Source organism: Phyllostomus discolor, chromosome 3 (genome assembly GCF_004126475.2).
Source record: "Phyllostomus discolor isolate MPI-MPIP mPhyDis1 chromosome 3, mPhyDis1.pri.v3, whole genome shotgun sequence".
In the NCBI taxonomy this organism is placed as follows: Eukaryota; Metazoa; Chordata; class Mammalia; order Chiroptera; family Phyllostomidae; genus Phyllostomus; species Phyllostomus discolor.
In genome coordinates, this window is record NC_040905.2 from 184189743 (window position 1) to 184207679 (window position 17937).

At 39.3% G+C, this 17937-nt stretch overlaps 1 protein-coding gene and 1 pseudogene across 1 annotated transcript in view; both read right to left on the bottom strand.

The window, feature by feature from the left end:
- RNF38 (ring finger protein 38) overlaps window positions 1–17937 on the bottom strand; it is a 43539-nt gene that overhangs the window by 6973 nt on the left and 18629 nt on the right. The window contains 8 exon segments of the mRNA XM_036021923.1: window positions 1637–1661; window positions 1664–1748; window positions 3446–3454; window positions 5669–5753; window positions 7591–7697; window positions 7989–8150; window positions 10496–10666; window positions 11683–11850. Of these exon segments, the coding sequence (XP_035877816.1) occupies window positions 1637–1661; window positions 1664–1748; window positions 3446–3454; window positions 5669–5753; window positions 7591–7697; window positions 7989–8150; window positions 10496–10666; window positions 11683–11850 (812 nt within the window).
- On the bottom strand, window positions 14886–15832 carry LOC118499304 (annotated as a pseudogene).

Below are 17937 nucleotides of genomic sequence, written 5' to 3' on the forward strand. Positions count from 1 at the left end.
TTCTGAAGAGTGGAGGCAATGGCAAAAGGTTACGTAGGAACCCACGCCAACAGTGAAAGGCTGACAGTTACGTCACCCGGGAACAGAACAGGAAGCCCTTGCCTCGGGTTTTCTCCATGACTGACGGTCCTGCAGTAACTGCAGAGAAGTGTGGTTTTTGCTCTGAAACAGCACCTAAGGTTTTGGGCTGGTTTGCAGGATGTTTTTGAGTGCCTACTAAGAAGTGTATGACAGAAAAATCTGTGAGGCTAAGCAGCCAAACATACTGAATTTCAAGCCTTCCACAGACCAGTCAGCCACAGCACAGGACAAACCTTGACTTCCAACACTGAGGCAGGTGACACTGAGGGTGCAGTCGGCGACCTACCTCCTCTTGATAAAGTCAGACGATGACATGTTAACAGATGACCCTCTTTCTCTCTGCTACACCCCAGTCTCCTGTACCTCCCAAGCCCCTCCCCCTCAGCCCAACACGCCCCAGCACCACCTCTCAGCCAGTTCCAGTGCGCTCCCAAGGCGCCCCGATGCTGCTGAGTTAAGCTACACTGTACCTTCATCATTTCTACTTTTACTGTATGTCAGTGTTACTTCACTTTAGGTTTTATGTTTTTTGATATGATTTGGTAGGTTATTTTTTTTTGGAGCTGCAGTAAAAAAAATTTTCCATGTAAATTAATGGTAATTGCTTCTCACTTTGTGTCATTTGGCTTATGAAAGCTTTCATAGGAACACACCAATTTCAGAGCAAAGGAAATGTGCACGTGCATGTTCACAGCAGTGTTGTTATTAATAACTAGCCAAGAAGTGGAAACAACTCAAATGTCCATCAACTGAGGAAAAGATTTAAACGATTTCTAGTGCATCCATTACAATCGAATACTATTTGGTGACAAAAAGGAATGAAGCAGTAATACAAGTTATGACATGATGAACCTTGAACACAAGCTAAGTGAAAGAAGCCAAACTCAAAAGAGCACCATATTATATGACCCTACAAATGTGAGATGTCCAGAATAGGCACACCCACACAGAAAAAGAAAATCAGTGGGGGTTTGCGCCAGGGTGAAGCGGACTGGAGAGAAATGGGGACTGGCTGCTAATGGTGAACGGAGTTTCTTTTGGGTGGTGATGAACATGGTCTATTTTTGCTTGTGAAGAATGTCGCAAAACTCTGAATATACTAAGAACCCACTATAAATGTGAATTATATCTCAGTAGTGTTGCTATAAGGAGATACTATAATAAGCAGAATCTGTAGGTAAAAACCTCAAATTTTACATGTGTAAGATTTTAATCATACATAGAATATTATAGTTTGAATTAGAAACCATAAAATTTCTAGTCAACCCTAAAAACTGCAGAATAGCCCCATCCAACAACTCTCTGAAGTGACAGAAATGTTCTGTCTTCCAATATGGCATCTCTAGCTAGTGTTCCTAGGACATTTAACTTTTAATTTTATTTTTAAACAGCTCCACGTAACTAGCTGCTACCTAACTAGACAACACAGGCCTGGAATATGAAACAGAGGTTACCTATCTTTATCAAGCTGCCTTGGACCCTTCAAGCGTTCATTTCATAAAAGCTAGAGAAGGAAATTTAGCACGGAAGTGATGTCAGAGAGAAACGCACTTACAAAGTCTGTTCTGACTGGTGGTTGTAGGGTTGAACCGGTAAGAAGGAAGCTGTTCAATATCTGCTTTAGTCAGGCCTCGTGGCTTAGCCTCTCCCAGTCGCTCTGCCAGGTTCTAAAAGGGCCTGGTTGATGAAAAAGAGACAGATTTTAATCCTTACAGTTTTCTAATATAATTATTTTAGTATAAAAACTACTTTTATTTTGGGAAATTTTAAATATACACAACAAGAAGTGCTACAGCATAATGAACTCCCACATGTCATCACCCAGGCATCGACAGTTCATAGCTGCTTTATTTCCTTATTTCCGTCTACTTCTAAACACCAGATTATTTTCAAACAAACAAAAACATGGCATTTCACGTGTAAACAGTTCTGCATAGTTAAAACAGCTGTCACCTTCAGCACTCTTGGACATTCGGGGTTGGATAAAATTTTGTTATGGGGGCGGTGGTTCTGTTGCAATGCAGGGTGTTTAGCAGCACCTCTGGCCCCCGCCTGCTAGATGCCAGTAACCACCCGCACCACCAGTTATAACAAACAAAAAAGTCTCCAGATGCTGCTAAATATTCTCTTGGGGATAAAACTGTCCCCAGGCTGAGAACCACCACTCCAAAAAACTGAAAGACTTTTTTTAAAATCAGAAAAAACCACAGTATCTTCACACCTAAAAAATTACTAATTCCTTAATTTCAAATGTCTGTTTCAATTACTTTCAAAACACTTTTAAAAGTTTATTCAAATCAGGATCCAAATGAATCCATCTATTACCACTGCTTGATATGGTCTCAAGTATCTTTTGCTGACTGAACCTCCCCCACCCTGACCTCTGTTTCCTTGTCCCCTGTATTTCCTATAAATTGGTAGATTTGACCACTTCAATCACAGCTGATCACACCTAGTTGTTATGTTAGCAGTCGCTAAAGAAATACTGCCTACATCCATTCATTCATTAAAGATGGAAAAATGGTAATATTCTATCATTCTTTCACTTACTGGACAAAACAGTTCTATATTGAATAATTGCCCCCCACGAACTGTATTCAGTAGTATAATTTACATACAAAGTGCAGGATGAATAAGGCCACTGAGGTTTTTTATTTTTTGAAGCATCACTATGAACTCATGAATTTTTGCATAGTTGATATTTGAATATATTGCAGCTATTGCACTTCCTGATTTTATACAAGCACCTCCTTTCTCCCAGTTCGCAACGGCTCTTGTCATTCCCTCCTGCTTCCCTCTACAACCAGGCAGCCCTTTGTGTGTTGCTCCCCCTTACAGGCTGCCACAGGGCTAAGAGAGTGGGTGGCAAAGAAATGATGAGACAATGAGAGGAACAGTTAATTTCTTGAAAAAAATCTCAGTAACTAATGCTGTGATAGCTATGTTTTACTGTGACTGATGGCACAATGCTGCTTTTGCTACAGCTTCATCTGGAGAACTGGGTCACCTAAAATAAACTGCTCCTCCTCTGTGAGCATGTAAGCCCCTAAGTCCTTCTAAATGCTAGGCTAGCACATTGTTAAATGTAATTGGTGCTGATTACAATTTGTATATAAAATTTATGACAGCTGATCTCTATTATACATCTATTATATGTACTATAGGACACTTAGGTCAACTAACACAAGTATGGCAATTATATTCAATAAAATATGTTCATTAAGCCCTTATTGAATGGAAAATGTTATGATAATCAAACTCTCAACAAATTATATGATCCAGTAGACAAGACGACATGATTATTATGCGTGGTTTTATAAGAACAAAAAAGAGGGGAGAGACTCACTGAGATGTGATAATGAACTAGAAATGCCTTTCACAGAGGTAGTTTGATGGCTTTGTTTGAAAATGTGGAAGAAGGGGAAGGTAATTAGGCAGAAGGAGCAAAAGGAGCAGGGGAGCAAGGGGAGCGCACGCCCTCAGGCAAGCATGTACAGGGCAGGCTCAAAAAACAGTGAGTACTCTGGACTAGGGCGTGTTTCAGATGTGCGCACAATGATAAACCAGAAAAGCAAGTAAGATTTCTTGACTGGATTAAAGTATGACTTTGCCAAAGATCAAACTCTTCAACCCAAAATACAGTTTAGAAAGGGATTCCAATGCCAAATACAAAATTTCCTTCTTACACTGGGATAGTATCACTGTTTTTCCCCCACTGGTATGTATATAATCTGTTTAATGAAGTGTCCTTTCAGCAATATAATCTAAGACTTAATTTTGGTACAGAATACCTAAAAGACAGATAACCAACTCCTTTTCTTGTTGCTGTGTACAAAAGTAACAAACAGCCCTGGCTGGCGTAGCTCAGTGGATTGAGCGCAGGCTGTGAACCAAAGCATCCCAGGTTCAATTCACAGTCAGGGTTGGGAATGCCTGCGTTGCAGGCCATGGCCCCCAGCAACCGCACATTGGTGTTTCTCTCTCTCTCTCTCTCTCTCTCTCTCTCCTTCTCCTTCCCTTCCCTCTCTAAAAATGAATGAATAAATCTAAAAAAAAAAAAAAGTAACATAAACCGTGTTTTACAAACAACACTGGGAAATTATCACAGCCCCTTTCTCTCAAGAATCTGGAAATGGAAGCCAAAGGACCCTGCAGTGTGATCCTATTTGTACAAAAAAGGTGGGCACAATGGCATTCTGAAAGCTAGAGAAGAATTTAGCAGTTGGCCTGATCTCTTCCACATGCATTAAAACAAACCAAAGGTGCTTTAGAAGAATAAGAGTGTGTGTGTGTGTGTGTGTGTGTGTGTCCCCTGCCCCCGAGGGGTTTGATTCACTTAAAAAAAAGTGTTCCAGCACAGGTGTCCTGACTAACGATGGTTTGGCTTATGACTTTTCCACTGTACAGTGATGTGAAAGCAACACGTGTCCAGTAGAAACTGGCTAGGCTAAGCTATGATATTCAGCAGCTTAAATGCATGTCGACTGACAATGTTCTCAACCTAACGCTGGACTTATTCGTGACGTAACCCCACCATAAGCCAAGGGGCATTTGTGTTCACACTGTATAGAGAGACCCCATGAGGCTGGGACGAGAAGATAGCTGACAGCATGAAAACCAACTCATATAGTCACTCACATTCAACACATCCAAAGTTGCCTTCCAACCCTGAGACTGCACCCCCTACTCCCAACTTCAAATAATCCAAAACCAGCATCATCTAAGCTAGACTATGTCAACTACTTGACCTACTGTTGCCTTCTGCCTTCTTCCCGGGCTATGGCAGTTTTCTGCAGAGCATCTTCTTTTGCAGCCCTCCCACCCACACCCCTGACACCACCATAAACCATTTATTCTGTAATCAAATCCTGTTGATTCAAATGTTAAAATGTCTTTGAATGTACTCTTTCTATTTGCAGTTCCCATAGTTCAAACTTGCATGATTTGTAATTTACCCCCTGATCTACACAGGTTCCCCACCACCAACTTCTTAACCTCTCCCATCTATTTCCATTATGTTATTAGCAGAATTCTGACTCTTACAAAGGTAGAGATCTGATGCCATTAGCACCAAAAAAATTAGTGGCTCCTTCCTCTCACAGTTCAGAATTATGTCTGTTCCCTAGCATGACACTCCTGAACCACCAGCTGAGCTTTCTAGTCAAATCTCAATTTGTCCCTTTCCCTTTACCCACACGCAGCCTGCATGCGGTTCCTCAGGAATATCCAGCACTTTCCTGTCTCAACCTTACCCATGAGAAAGTTTCCCCAACCTTCCAGAACCGGCTCAAACACTCTGGCTTCCACAAAATCTTTCGAGAACATCTATTCGTAATTCAGTTTTTTTCATTTACATTCTCTCACAGCAGTTGTATGTAATTCCAATAGAGCACCAAGTTGGTCTTGTATCAGAGCAGTGTGGCACATGACAAAATATCCTTAAGGATGCCAAACACTGTTTAAAACAGTTGAATTTTGAAATGTACAATGGATTCACCAAATAATGTTTAATTAGATGAATGAATTGAGAACAATTCTATGTAGGCACACAATACTCCCCAAATTAATTCAAAGTTTACCTACTAACCTCATAATTTTCTACTTCTCCATCTTCCACGTCCAATTCAAAGCTGAAAGTTGGGCCTACTGCAGGTGGCACTGGAAGCATTGATCTGCAGGAACATAACCAACACCAGCACTGACACATTATTACAGCCCTTCAGTGAACGGGGGAAAGGTCAGTGCTACAGGGACAAAGAACAGTTACGGTGCACCAGGGTAAAAAAAACTGCCTTCACTAACAACAAACAAAAACTGACACAAAAAATATTCACAACAACATAAAATCACATAAAATATTAAGAATGAATTAACAAACATGCATAAGACCCACGTAATAAAAATGGTAAAAATACTGGTAGGATAAACTTAAAATAATAGAGAAATACACTGTGTAAGTCGATGAGAATAGTTAATATTAAGACATCAATTTTCTTCCAAACTCGATCTATAAATGTCAAGCAATCCCTACCCAAACCTCAGCAAATCTTTATTTAAAAGTAGAAAGTGAGCCCTAACCAGAGTGGTTAGGTTGGGTTGGGTGTCATCCTTGCACAGCGAAAGGTTACTACTACTGGTTTGATTCCTAGTTGGGGCTCATGCCTGGGTTGCGGTTTTATCCCAGATGGGGCGTGCAAGAGGCAACTGATTGATGTTTCTCTCCCTCCCTTCCCTCGCATTAAAAATAAATATAATCTTTAAAGTAGAAGCTGACTTGCTGATTTTAAAATTTATATGGCTCACACAAAAGACCTTAAAATCATTTTAGGAACTAAGATGGGAACTTATCCTATCTGATTATAAAGTTACAATAGAGCCAAAATGATCAAAATAGATGCGTGTATGTTTTAAATTTTTTCTAAATTACTGATTTTTAGAGTGGGAGGAAGGGGAGAGGAGGAGGAGAGAAGAGAGAGAAACAATTTATTATTCCACTTATTTATGCATTCATCGGTTTGCTTCTTGTATGAGGCAGAACCCACGACCTTGATGTATGGGGACAACGCTCTAACCAGCTGAGCTACCTAGCCAGCACTAGGCACATGACCTTATAAAGGCACATTTCCTAGCTTTCCTAGCAGTTAGAGACTTGAGACTTAATTCGGGTCAATGGGATTTGGCAGGAATAATACAACACTTAGAAAAGTACCCCTGTGAGGAGCAGGTAGGCAGGGAGAGCCACTTCATTTTATTGGCCGGAATGCAGACATGATAACTAGAACCTGAGGAGCCATTTTAGGTCATGGAGAGCAGGGGTCCCCAGCCCCCTCCCACCTGCACAGCAGGTGAGCAGAGGGCTAGGGAGTAAAGCTTCACTGGCATTACCGACTGAGTGCTGCCTCCTGTCTGCCATGCCCTGTCCACCCCGCCCCACCCCACCCATGGAAAAATTGTCTTCCATGAAACCAGTTCCTGGTGCCAAAAAGGTTGGGGACTGCTGATGTCGAGGAAGGCATAGGATGGTAGAACCATTCCTCAGAGTTATGCGCTGAACAAACTATACCTGCATTGCCTACTTCTTGACTTCATTACATGAGAGAGAAATAAAGAACTATCATGTTTAACCCCTCCCTGCTTTTGTTATAAACTTAATCCTAAGAGAGGATTAAAATTTGAGGCATAGAAATAATTTATCTTTATTCCTTTGAGAGAAGCAGCAGCATCAAAAGCTGGATAGCAGGAGAAGGTAGCAAATGACGGCAGTTGTAAAGGTAGCAAAAATTTTAAACTTTTCTACCTTTAGATTTGGTAAACCTATTTTCTAGCTCATGAATTTCTTCTTCCCCCACTTCTCCCTTGTCCTTGGCCCTTCTCTTTCATTTACCCTTAAATGGTCCCACACCCCAACCCCTTATCATTAAATAAAAACAAATGACCAACACACTCTAAATTATATACCACATAAAAGGTACTCATAAAGAAAAGTTGTTAAAGTAAGGAAGCACTTACAACACATATGGTAGTAAGCTGGGATGGTAAGGGGGAGGTGGTATTGGCTGCTGGGATCGGTATCGACTACGCCCTGTGAGCCTCCGAGGCATAAATGGAGGATAAGGCTGTAGGGAAATAAAAAGTGAAATAACTTAAGAACATTCTACCTTTATAAATATTTAACTTGTCTCTTAAAAACCTGGGAAGTTCTTTACTGTTCAAGTGGTATTTAATATCTCTTAAATATTCCCATAGATGCAATGACTAGTTTAAAACATAGGTAATATTTTTAATACAATTTTCTAACCTAATGATTTCAACAATACATGTAAGATTCCAAATATGCAGAGTTCACGGAAATAAAACTCAAAAAAGTTATCAAAGCAGTAAATTAATAATAATGAATGAAAACTTACTACTCCAAAGGACACCTCTTGATGCAAAGGATCATGTGTTAAGAACTGCAGAGGAGCTGACGGAGGTAATGTTGGTGGATGGGCTGATGGAGGGTAAGTAAAACCTCCTACTGGAAGATGTTCTCCTAAGAGTTCCACTTCATTCTCTATCCTTTGCAGAGGCTGAGGAGGGGGGAAAAAGCAAACTAATGTACTTCCAGTGTTTAGATAGACTGTTCTAGAGTAACAGAAATATACCCTCCCTCAAGTATTTTTAAGGTCATGACTTTCTTGATGTTCACATTAACCTGAATTCATACATGTGGACATACATAGTAAAAATCTTCCTGCCTTTAATTGAAATTCAATAAGAAGGTCTCTGAAATATGTCATTAAACATTTCCACTATCCGTTAAAGGATCCATTTCTCTTACTATGTGAACCATTTCTTAAAATGAGAGAAGGCAAGGCAAAAAAGTCAGGTAGTAAACCTATTACATGACACAAATTACCTCCTCACAGGATTTTCAGACACTTAACCCTTACGTCAAATGGAACACGGTGTACACTTCCTTAGAACTAAGAACCAGGGCTTAATGGGTAAGACACACTAGGCATTACACTGTAGTAGAAAGCTTATGGGCTGTGGCATTGGACAGACTTGGTGTGGTCAGTAACCACCCATGTGACTTTTATGTAAGTACTTAATCTGAACCTCAGTTATCATCTATAAAACTGACATTTTCGTAGCCTATTTCAAAAGTGTGCTTTAAATACTGAGACAATGTACAGAAGCAGCACATAGTGCTATGTAAAGCACATACCACATGGAATTTTTAAAAAGTAGCTGAGATATAATTCACATGCTATAAAATTCACCCTAAGGGGTCCAACTCATTTTTGTTTATTCATTACAATCTAATTCCAGAACATTTCTCTCCACTCTTCCCACCCAAAACCCCATGCCCCATACTAATGAGTAGTCATGTCTACTACTCATTTCCCCTCAGTCCTCCCGAAGACCAGGACAACCACTGATCTGCCTTCTGTTTCTACACATTTGCCTATTCTGGACATTCTGCACATACAGAATCACATAATACTGTGGCTCGTGTATCTCGCTTCTTTCATTTAGCATCATGTTTTCAAGGTTCATATATCCTGTAGTTTATCAATACTTTATTCCTTTTTATGGTCGAATAAAATCCCACTGTAGAGATACACCCTGCTTTCTTCCTCCATTCATCAGTTGATAGGCATGTGCATTTCTACATTTTGGCTCTTAGGAATGAAGCTCCTATGAACATTTGTATACACATTTTTGTGTTGATTGTTGTCAAGATATTCTTAAATGTTAACCTGACTCCCTCCGTAACACATTATTCAAATATAAGTAATTACTAACACTTTTACTTTGGAAGCTTACGTATGCTCGAGAGAAATCACAAGTGTTGACTGACACTGTGCATCACAAATGAACCCAAGTTCTGATCTGGCTACGTGACTGGACCTTTTAAATAATTCCAAATGATGGTCAAATTGTTTTAACTCTGAATCCAAGATACTGGAAACTAAGGAACATCCTGACATAAATCTTGACCCAATTCTAATAAAAGATTTTCTTGTATAAGTAGCCTTAGCTTTTTGGATTAACTAAACTTCTGTCAAAACTGGCTTCTATAGTTTCAGGAAAGCAGCCAGGTAGGTTCACCCCTGCCTGTGACCCAGCATGGTGCATAAACCCTTAGTAAAGGTAAAGGATGGTTTGCCTCTGCTAGAATAGGCTGTCAAGTTCCTTTCATCATGGGGCTGAAATTTCCCACTCTAACCATTTCTGTATGTTTTCTCCTATTCTCTTTTAAGGCCTGATGGTTCAGATGTTCGACTTGGCCTGTCCAAAAAAACAAAAACAAAAACAAGAAACCAACCACCAATTGTGTCTTCTTTCTGTGCCCATCCTTCCACTTATCCAGTACTCACCTTCTCTAGCCCCTAAATAACATGCCTCTCAGCTGTACTCCAGTCCCAGGACAGAATTAACTACGTTAATAGACTTATCTCATCTACCTTTCCTGAGAACAAAGGGAGGGGGGCAGGCCTTAAAGACAAACAAACTGAGGCTCAGAAGATCACTTTACTTACCTAAGTAAAATATTATTCTAACAAGCATAAACAATATTTTCATTATATTTTGTATTATTTTCATTTTCCATTTTAGAAATACATAAATGGAAAAACAAGAAAAGCTAACCTTTTCTTCAAATTTACTTCCCAAGGGATTACAGATATGAAGAACAAATTTAAATCAGATAAGTGACATAAAATAACTAGAAAAGTTTCAGAAACCAAAATAATTCTGGATATTTTATATATTTAATTTGTATGTTTATGGGTTTCTTCTTTTAAGAGCCAGAAGAGTGCCTAAGTTACAATTTTCAAATGGTAACAACTTAATCTACTAAATTAATCTGCCTTTTAGATCTAAACATTCTGTGAAAATTAAAGATATAAGAGTTAAAAACACCTACCGATCGTGACTGCTGTGTTTGAAAAGGGACAAACTGGCCTGGTGGTGGCAAATGAGGAGGATGATGGGGAGAAAGGTGAGAAGGATGTAAAAGAAATGGATCACTGGAAATAAGGGGTGGGAATGCAGCATATGGTACTGGTAAGTGCTGAACTGAACATGCTTGTAGCATCTGTAAGAGAAATTGTTATTTTCTGTTAAAAGTGCCAGAATATACAATTAATTTTAAAAAACTATACAGTGAGATAGAAGTATCATTGCCATATTTTCCCCAAATCAAACCAGTGTTTTAATAACCTATATTAACAACAAAATACTACTGTATATTTACATCTATAAGTAAAATACTGGTGACTAGCAATTATTCTGTATTTTATATAGCTCTCACAAATCAGTCAAAACACTTAACTTCTACTTTAGCCTTATTAACACCTACGAAATGGGGAGGAAAGTAGAGGAATCTCTGCTTGGTTTAAGATGTAGCGGATACACTGCTTTCCAAGAAGCTCTCTTTTTCAATCTTGTAGAAATGTTTTATTTCTAGATTTTTCTATTTATAGGAAGCCAGTTCTCAACATTTGAAGTCTGCAGACCTAGCCCCCCGGTTCCAGACCTGTCACCGAGAAACCAAGCTTAGACAAATTAACCCGAGAAGCTGGGCTGATGTCTGCAAGTGAGTGTTTTGTTTTAATTTCACATTCAAACAAAGGTATTAGTTTATATCAACAGACTTTATATTAATTTATATAATATATAATATATTATTATTAATAGGCTATATTAGTGAAGTGCTTTACTTTGAAAACATTACTGACCTTAGACAAGTCATTTTAATCTCTTAGATTTCGGCAACATCATTTCACTAACTAGACTTTATTACTAATTAGTTCAATATCCTATGTTGAATACTCTAAGGCCAACCTAAATTAAGATTAATTATAAACGGTGCTGATATATGAGGGAACATGCTTTAACCTTCAGGATATTCAAATATGTATAGTTTAATTAATGTAAAAATATATCAAAGTATAAAGCTAATTTCCTTAAACTGTTACTATGAGAAAGCTATTGAGAGAGCCGTTGCAACGTAACAGCCTTCTTTAGCTGGAAAAGAAAAGCTACAGAAGGCAATCTCTTCAATTTTTATAACGCACTTAGCCGATCTAAAGAGAGCGCGCACAGACTTACTGGAGGAGGCACACTACAGACGGGGAGGTGCTGCCCACTGAAAACCACGGAGCATCCGGGTACCTGCTGTGTGCTGCACGCAGGGATGTGCTGGCCTGTGCAGAGTGGAATCCCATGTGGTGCCACTGTTGTTACTGTGTAAGAGACAGGGACAGTGCCCTGATGGAGCTATTAGGAAAGAAAAACACAATGTTAGAATTTTAGCCATTTGGATAAAATATCAACAATTAAAAATCAAAATCTGATCATTTATTGATTTTCCTCAGGTACACAGATTTTCACAATGTACTTCACCAACAGTTTCAGCTAAACACTGTAACTGTGTAGAGAACCTGTCCATCTCAAGAGGAGAATATGACACCCACAGAACTGGGACTGAACTTCCCCCAAAAAGATTTCCTGAAAAGTCCTAGAAATAATGAATTACTATATTAACTTTTCTAGCCTGATGAAAATTCTTCTAAGAGAAAAAGTGGAAAAATGACAGCTCACATCTTTAGTACCTGGCCACATCCTAAAGGACAAAAACTTGTTTAATTGCAATTACTGAAACAATAAAGAGTAGTATTTTAAAAAGTTAAACAGAAAACCACAGGACAGACTTCAAGTCAAGATGGAAGCCTAGGTAAACACAGCTCACCTCCTCACACAACCACATCAAAATGACCACTATAGAACAACCATCACTCAGCACCGTCAGAAATCGAGATGAATGGAAGACTGAAAACTACGGAATTAAAGAAACCACAGCCATCCAGACAGGTAGGAGGGGAAGAGATGTGGAAAAGGCTGGTCCCACATCCACATGTGGCAGATGAAAATTTGGGAGAGAGATCTCAGGAGCAAGGAGTCCCAGCCTCATACTAGGCCCTCTGGCCCAGGGTTCCAGTGCCTGGAAGGTAAGTCCCCATAATTTCTGGCTGTAAAAGACAATGGGAAAAACTGCTGGAGTCCCAAGCAGTTCCCCTTAAAGAATCCACACATGGACTTATTCAGACTCACTCCCTCTGAGCTCCAGAACTGGAGCAGGAGTTTAAAAGGCACCTATGGTACACAGGGAGGAACTGAAGTGTCTGGCATCAAGGTGGGAGCTGGGGGCAACTTTCTTCCAGACAGAAAAGCAAGCGGAGGCTTGCTTTTCTGAACCCTCTTGCCACAGAGCTGGCAGGCGGGTACCATATCTGAGACTCGGTCAACATGGCTAACACTGTTTCCCCTGCCCTGGAGGATCCTGAGCCTCTGTCCCACCCAACTTATGGACCCACCCAAATTGTTAACAGTGGTTTTCCATATGAATGGCTGGTTTTGGCTCACACTTCATAACTTTCTAAATTTCTCAACCAAAGGCAAGCAAGCCTCAGTGAGCCCACAGCCCCTATTCCTCTTGCTAAGTGACTCCAGGCCATGTACTAGCAGCAGGCAGCCCAGATTTACAGCTTGGCTTCTCCTGGGGACCTCCAAGTCCAGCAGAAGTAGCAGCCATCTTAGATTGCTCTATAGCTCATTCTGGGTGGCCCTGCGCAGAACACAGGTTGGAGGTGATCTTGGCTTGCACCACCTGGGAAACCCCAGGGCTAGAACATCCAGTAGACAGCTACAGACCATGGTGGAGTACCACCACCCTGCGCCTGCACAGCTGATACTCCATGGGGGGCAGAGTTCAGTGGTCAGTGGTCACAGCCAGTCCTTGTAGCTAACTGGCCTGGGTAAATCCCTCCCGTTGATCTACCGACAGCAATCAAGGTTCAACTACAAGAGGAGGGTGTATTCAGACCACATGAAGGATACATACGTTGAGTACCCAGCTTGGGTGATAGGTGAGGCTGGGCCACTGGACCCTACAGGACAGCTACTACATTAGGCCACACTACCAACACATGGAGTCAAAGCAGCTCTACCTAATACATAGAAACAAACACAGAGAGGCTGCCAAAATGAGGAGACAAAGAAACATGGCCCAAATGAAAAAACAGATCAAAACTCCAGAAAAAGAACTAAACAAAATGGAAATAATCTTTCAGATGCAGAGATCAAAACACTTGTTATAAGAATGCTCAAAGATCTTAGTGAGGACCTCAACAGCATAAAAAAGATCCCGTCAAAAACAAAGGATATATTAATTGAAATAAAGAACAATTTTCAGGGAAACAACAGTAGAGTGGATGAAGCTGAGGATGAAATCAAATGATATGGAACATAAGGAAGCAAAAAACCACCATCAGAAGAAAAAGAAAAAAAAATCCAAAAAAAAAAAAAACGAGGACAGTGTAAGGAGCCTCTGGGACAACTTCAAGGGTTCCAACATTCACATCATAGGAGTGCCAGAAGAAGAAGAGAAAGAGCAAGGAATTGGAAATCTATTTGAAAAAAATAATGAAAGAAAACTTCCCTAACTTGGTGAAGGAAATAGACGTGCCAGTCCAGGAAGCACAGAGGGTTTCAAACAAGATGAACGCAAAGAGGCCCACTCTAGAACACATCATAATCAAAATGCCCAAAGTTAGACAGAAACAGAGAATCTTAAAAGCAGCAAGAGAAAAGCAGATAATTACCAAAAAGACTGTCAGCTGATTTCTCAAAAGGAACTTTACAGGCTAGAAGGGATTGGCAAGACATATTCAAAGTTGTGAAAAGCAGGGACTTACAGCCAAGACTGCTCTACCCAGCACAGCCATCATTTAGAATCCAAGGGCAGATAAAGAGCTTTCCAGACAGACAAACAAACAAACAAACAAACAAACAAGATTCATAACCAAACCATAATTGTATGAAATGTTAAAGGGACTTACGTAAGAAAAAGAAGATGATCAATACTATGAACAATAAAATGGCAATAAATCTATTATCATCAATTAAATCTGAAAAACTACACAATCAAGAACAGAGACAAAATCATGGATACAGAGTGTTTTGATGGTTGCCAAATGGGAGGGGCATGCTGGGGAATGGGAAAGAGGTGAGGGGATTAAGAAGTACAAATTAGTAGTTACAGAATAGCCATGGGGATGTAAAGTACAGTACAGGAAATGGAGTAGCCAAAGAACTTATATACATAACCCATGGACATGAACAATGGTGTGGGGACTGCCTGAGGGAGTAGGGGATGCTGGGTGGAGCGGAGCACAGAGGGAAAACTGGGACAATGTAATAGCATAATCAATAAAATATAATTAAAAAAAATAAAAACAGAAGATAAAAGTTAAATAATTTCTTTTTAAAGTCTCATTCTCATCCTACCTATCCTGAGACAAACAACGTTAATAACATCTTTCCACATCTCCATGAGTATACAACAAGCACGATTACCCACAAACTGCTGTCATATTTGTTTTTGTTTTCTTAATAGAAATGGGATCATATTGCCCTTCAACTTATTTTTCAATTAATATTATAGATATCTCTTCAAGTGAGTTAAAGGCAATCATTCTTTTATTCTCCCCCTCTGTCACACATCTGCCTTTATTGTGAATAGCAGGCGGAACACTTCCAGCAATAGTTAAAAAAAAAAAATCATTTAACAAAAGCGAGGATTCAGTAAAGCTGCTGATTGGAACCCTTGGGAGCTCATACACAGATGCTGATGCAGAGCAGCAGGAAGAGGACACCGAAGCCCACGAAGAGCAAGGCCACCAACAAGATGAGGAGCTCTATGTACAGATGTCCCGAGTGTACCTGGTGAAGGGTGACCTCATACACGAAGAACCAGGCGGTGAAGAACATGCCAATGGTCAACAGTGTAACGCGGTCAGATGAGGGGAAGACAGCCGGGTTCATTGGGCTGGTCTATTTGTTCATGGCCTCAAGCTCCACTTTGCCGGGCACAGGGTAATCCGCCACTCTGCCACCAGCAAGGCAATCATTCTTTTTGATACTGGCCAGATATTTCAAGTAAATGCACCCAACACAGCCCTATCACTTGTATACCAATGGATGGATGTTCAAGTTGTTTTTGCTCTTTTGCCAAAAAAAAAAAAAAAAAACAACCTATAAAAGTATGTTGAATATATATTCTTATGTATTAATAAGCTTAATTTATTTTAGAGGTATCACTGGGTAAAGAATAAATGTATTTTAAATATTTGCAAAAGGCTGGATGGAATAAATCACAATCCCAACAGTAACAGCCGCATCTCACAGCATCTCCACTCATGGTAGATATACCTGAGGTTACCAAGTATGTGTATCTACCTGAACAATGAAAAAAGCAGTGTCAACATGCTTTGCTTTAAATTTGTGTTTCTCTGATGAGAGGTTAAACATCTTACAATTTTATTAACTGATTCAATTTCTTTAACTGATTCAATTTCTTTCTCTTTAAGTAATCCGTATCAACCTTTTTGGCACCAGGACCAGTTTTGTGGAAGGTGGGGGGTGGGTGGAGTTGGTGGATCAGGGGAGGGAGACAGGAGGCGGTGCTCAGGTGAGCTTTGCTCCTGGCCAGGTTCCTAAGAGTGGGTTCCTAACACACCACAGGCTCAATCAGTGGCCAGGGTCACTGGGGACCCCTGATGTATAACCTTTCCTCACTGCCCATTTTCTATTATATTATCTATACATTCATATTATGGTTTTAACTAGAAATAAGCACCTATGCTTGTTATTGTAAAAAGTATTTTCCCAGTCTGTTTTATCTTTTGATAAACATTTCATGGAATTTTTCTTTTATGATTTTACATTTATTGTATGTAGTCAAAATGTAGCTTTTGTAGATTAATGAAGTTATACAGGCTGTGACAAAAGCAGGCTTGCAGCTGTGAGTATATGAGTTTATTCTTGTTACTATTTATTAATTATATTATTTTCCATATAAACTATAAGCTTGTTTTGCCCCACCCTGTACATGTATGCTCCTAAACTTTCGATAAACTTTTATTTTTTATATTTAATTTATACTCCTAAGTAAATCGTTTTGTTTATAGCGTGAAGTCAGGCTCTAGTTTTTCCTTGCAATTACATTTGTTCCACTTATTAAACTATCCTTTTCCCTCTAAACTGAAATACCATCACTTTTCCATTCAATAACATCCCATATACACCTAACATCTATTTCATGCCAAATCTGTGCTGTTTCAATTACTGTACCAGTATCTTACTAGGAAAGTTAATATCTAGTAAGACAAATCCTTCCTGTTACTGTACATTCTTTTTCATTTTATTTTTGTGGGCCATCTTCAAACAGTTATCCTTTTGTAAATAAACTCAAAAATTCTATTCAGTTTCAAAACCCACTGATATCCTGATCTATATTAATTTAATTTCATTAAGGGTTATGCTATTTTACGAAGAACACAATTCTATACTAAGGCTTTTTGCACTGAAACGTTATGCCACCACATGTTCAATACTATGGTACTATCCTTCAAGAAATTAATTTTCTTTATATTATTATTAAATTTATTCCCCATAGTTTTCTTCTAAGTTTGTGGCTTTTGTTATATTATCAATAGATTGTTTTTCTCTATTTCCATTTCACTGAAGACCTTCCTTAGGAACGATGGCTTGCCCTGGCTGGGTTGCTCAGTTGGTTAGAGTGTCGCCTCAATACACCAGGGGTGCAGGTCGATCCCAGTCAGGGCAAACACAAGAAACACCCAATGAATGCGTAAGTGAAACAACAAACTGATGTTTCTCTCTCTCTCTCTCTCTCTAAAATCAATAAATACATTTTTTAGGATTTCCTAATGTTAAACATCCTGCATTTCCAGGATAAACTCTAATAATAATTCTTTCAGTAACTCTTAATAGATTCTTTTACTACATCACTAGCTTCAGTTATTTAGAACATATGCATCTGTATTCAAAACGGAAACTAGTTGAGTTTTGTTGCAGTGTCTGTAAGATTTCATTATTAAGATTATGTAAGACTCATAAAATATACTTGGAAGCTTTCTTTTACTATGATTTGAAATACTTTAAATTGGAATTACTGGTTCTTTAGAGATTAGGCAATTTAGATGTAATTTCTAAAGACAGGTGTTTTATTACACCTTAATTTCTGCTACGGCTATCAGTCTGTTCAGGTTCCACCTTGGGTTGCTCTGATATTTACATACACAATTTTTCATTTCTCAATATATGTGTATACACCCAACGCATAACTTGTTTTAAGTGGGATCTCACCTCTTCTGAAATGTAGTCTTTACCTTTTCTTCCTTTGATTCCACCCTTAACCACCTTCCCATTCCCTTCACTTTAGGACATACACACCCAAGTTCAGTATATATTTCTCCATATTTTCCTCTGTGTTCATATAGT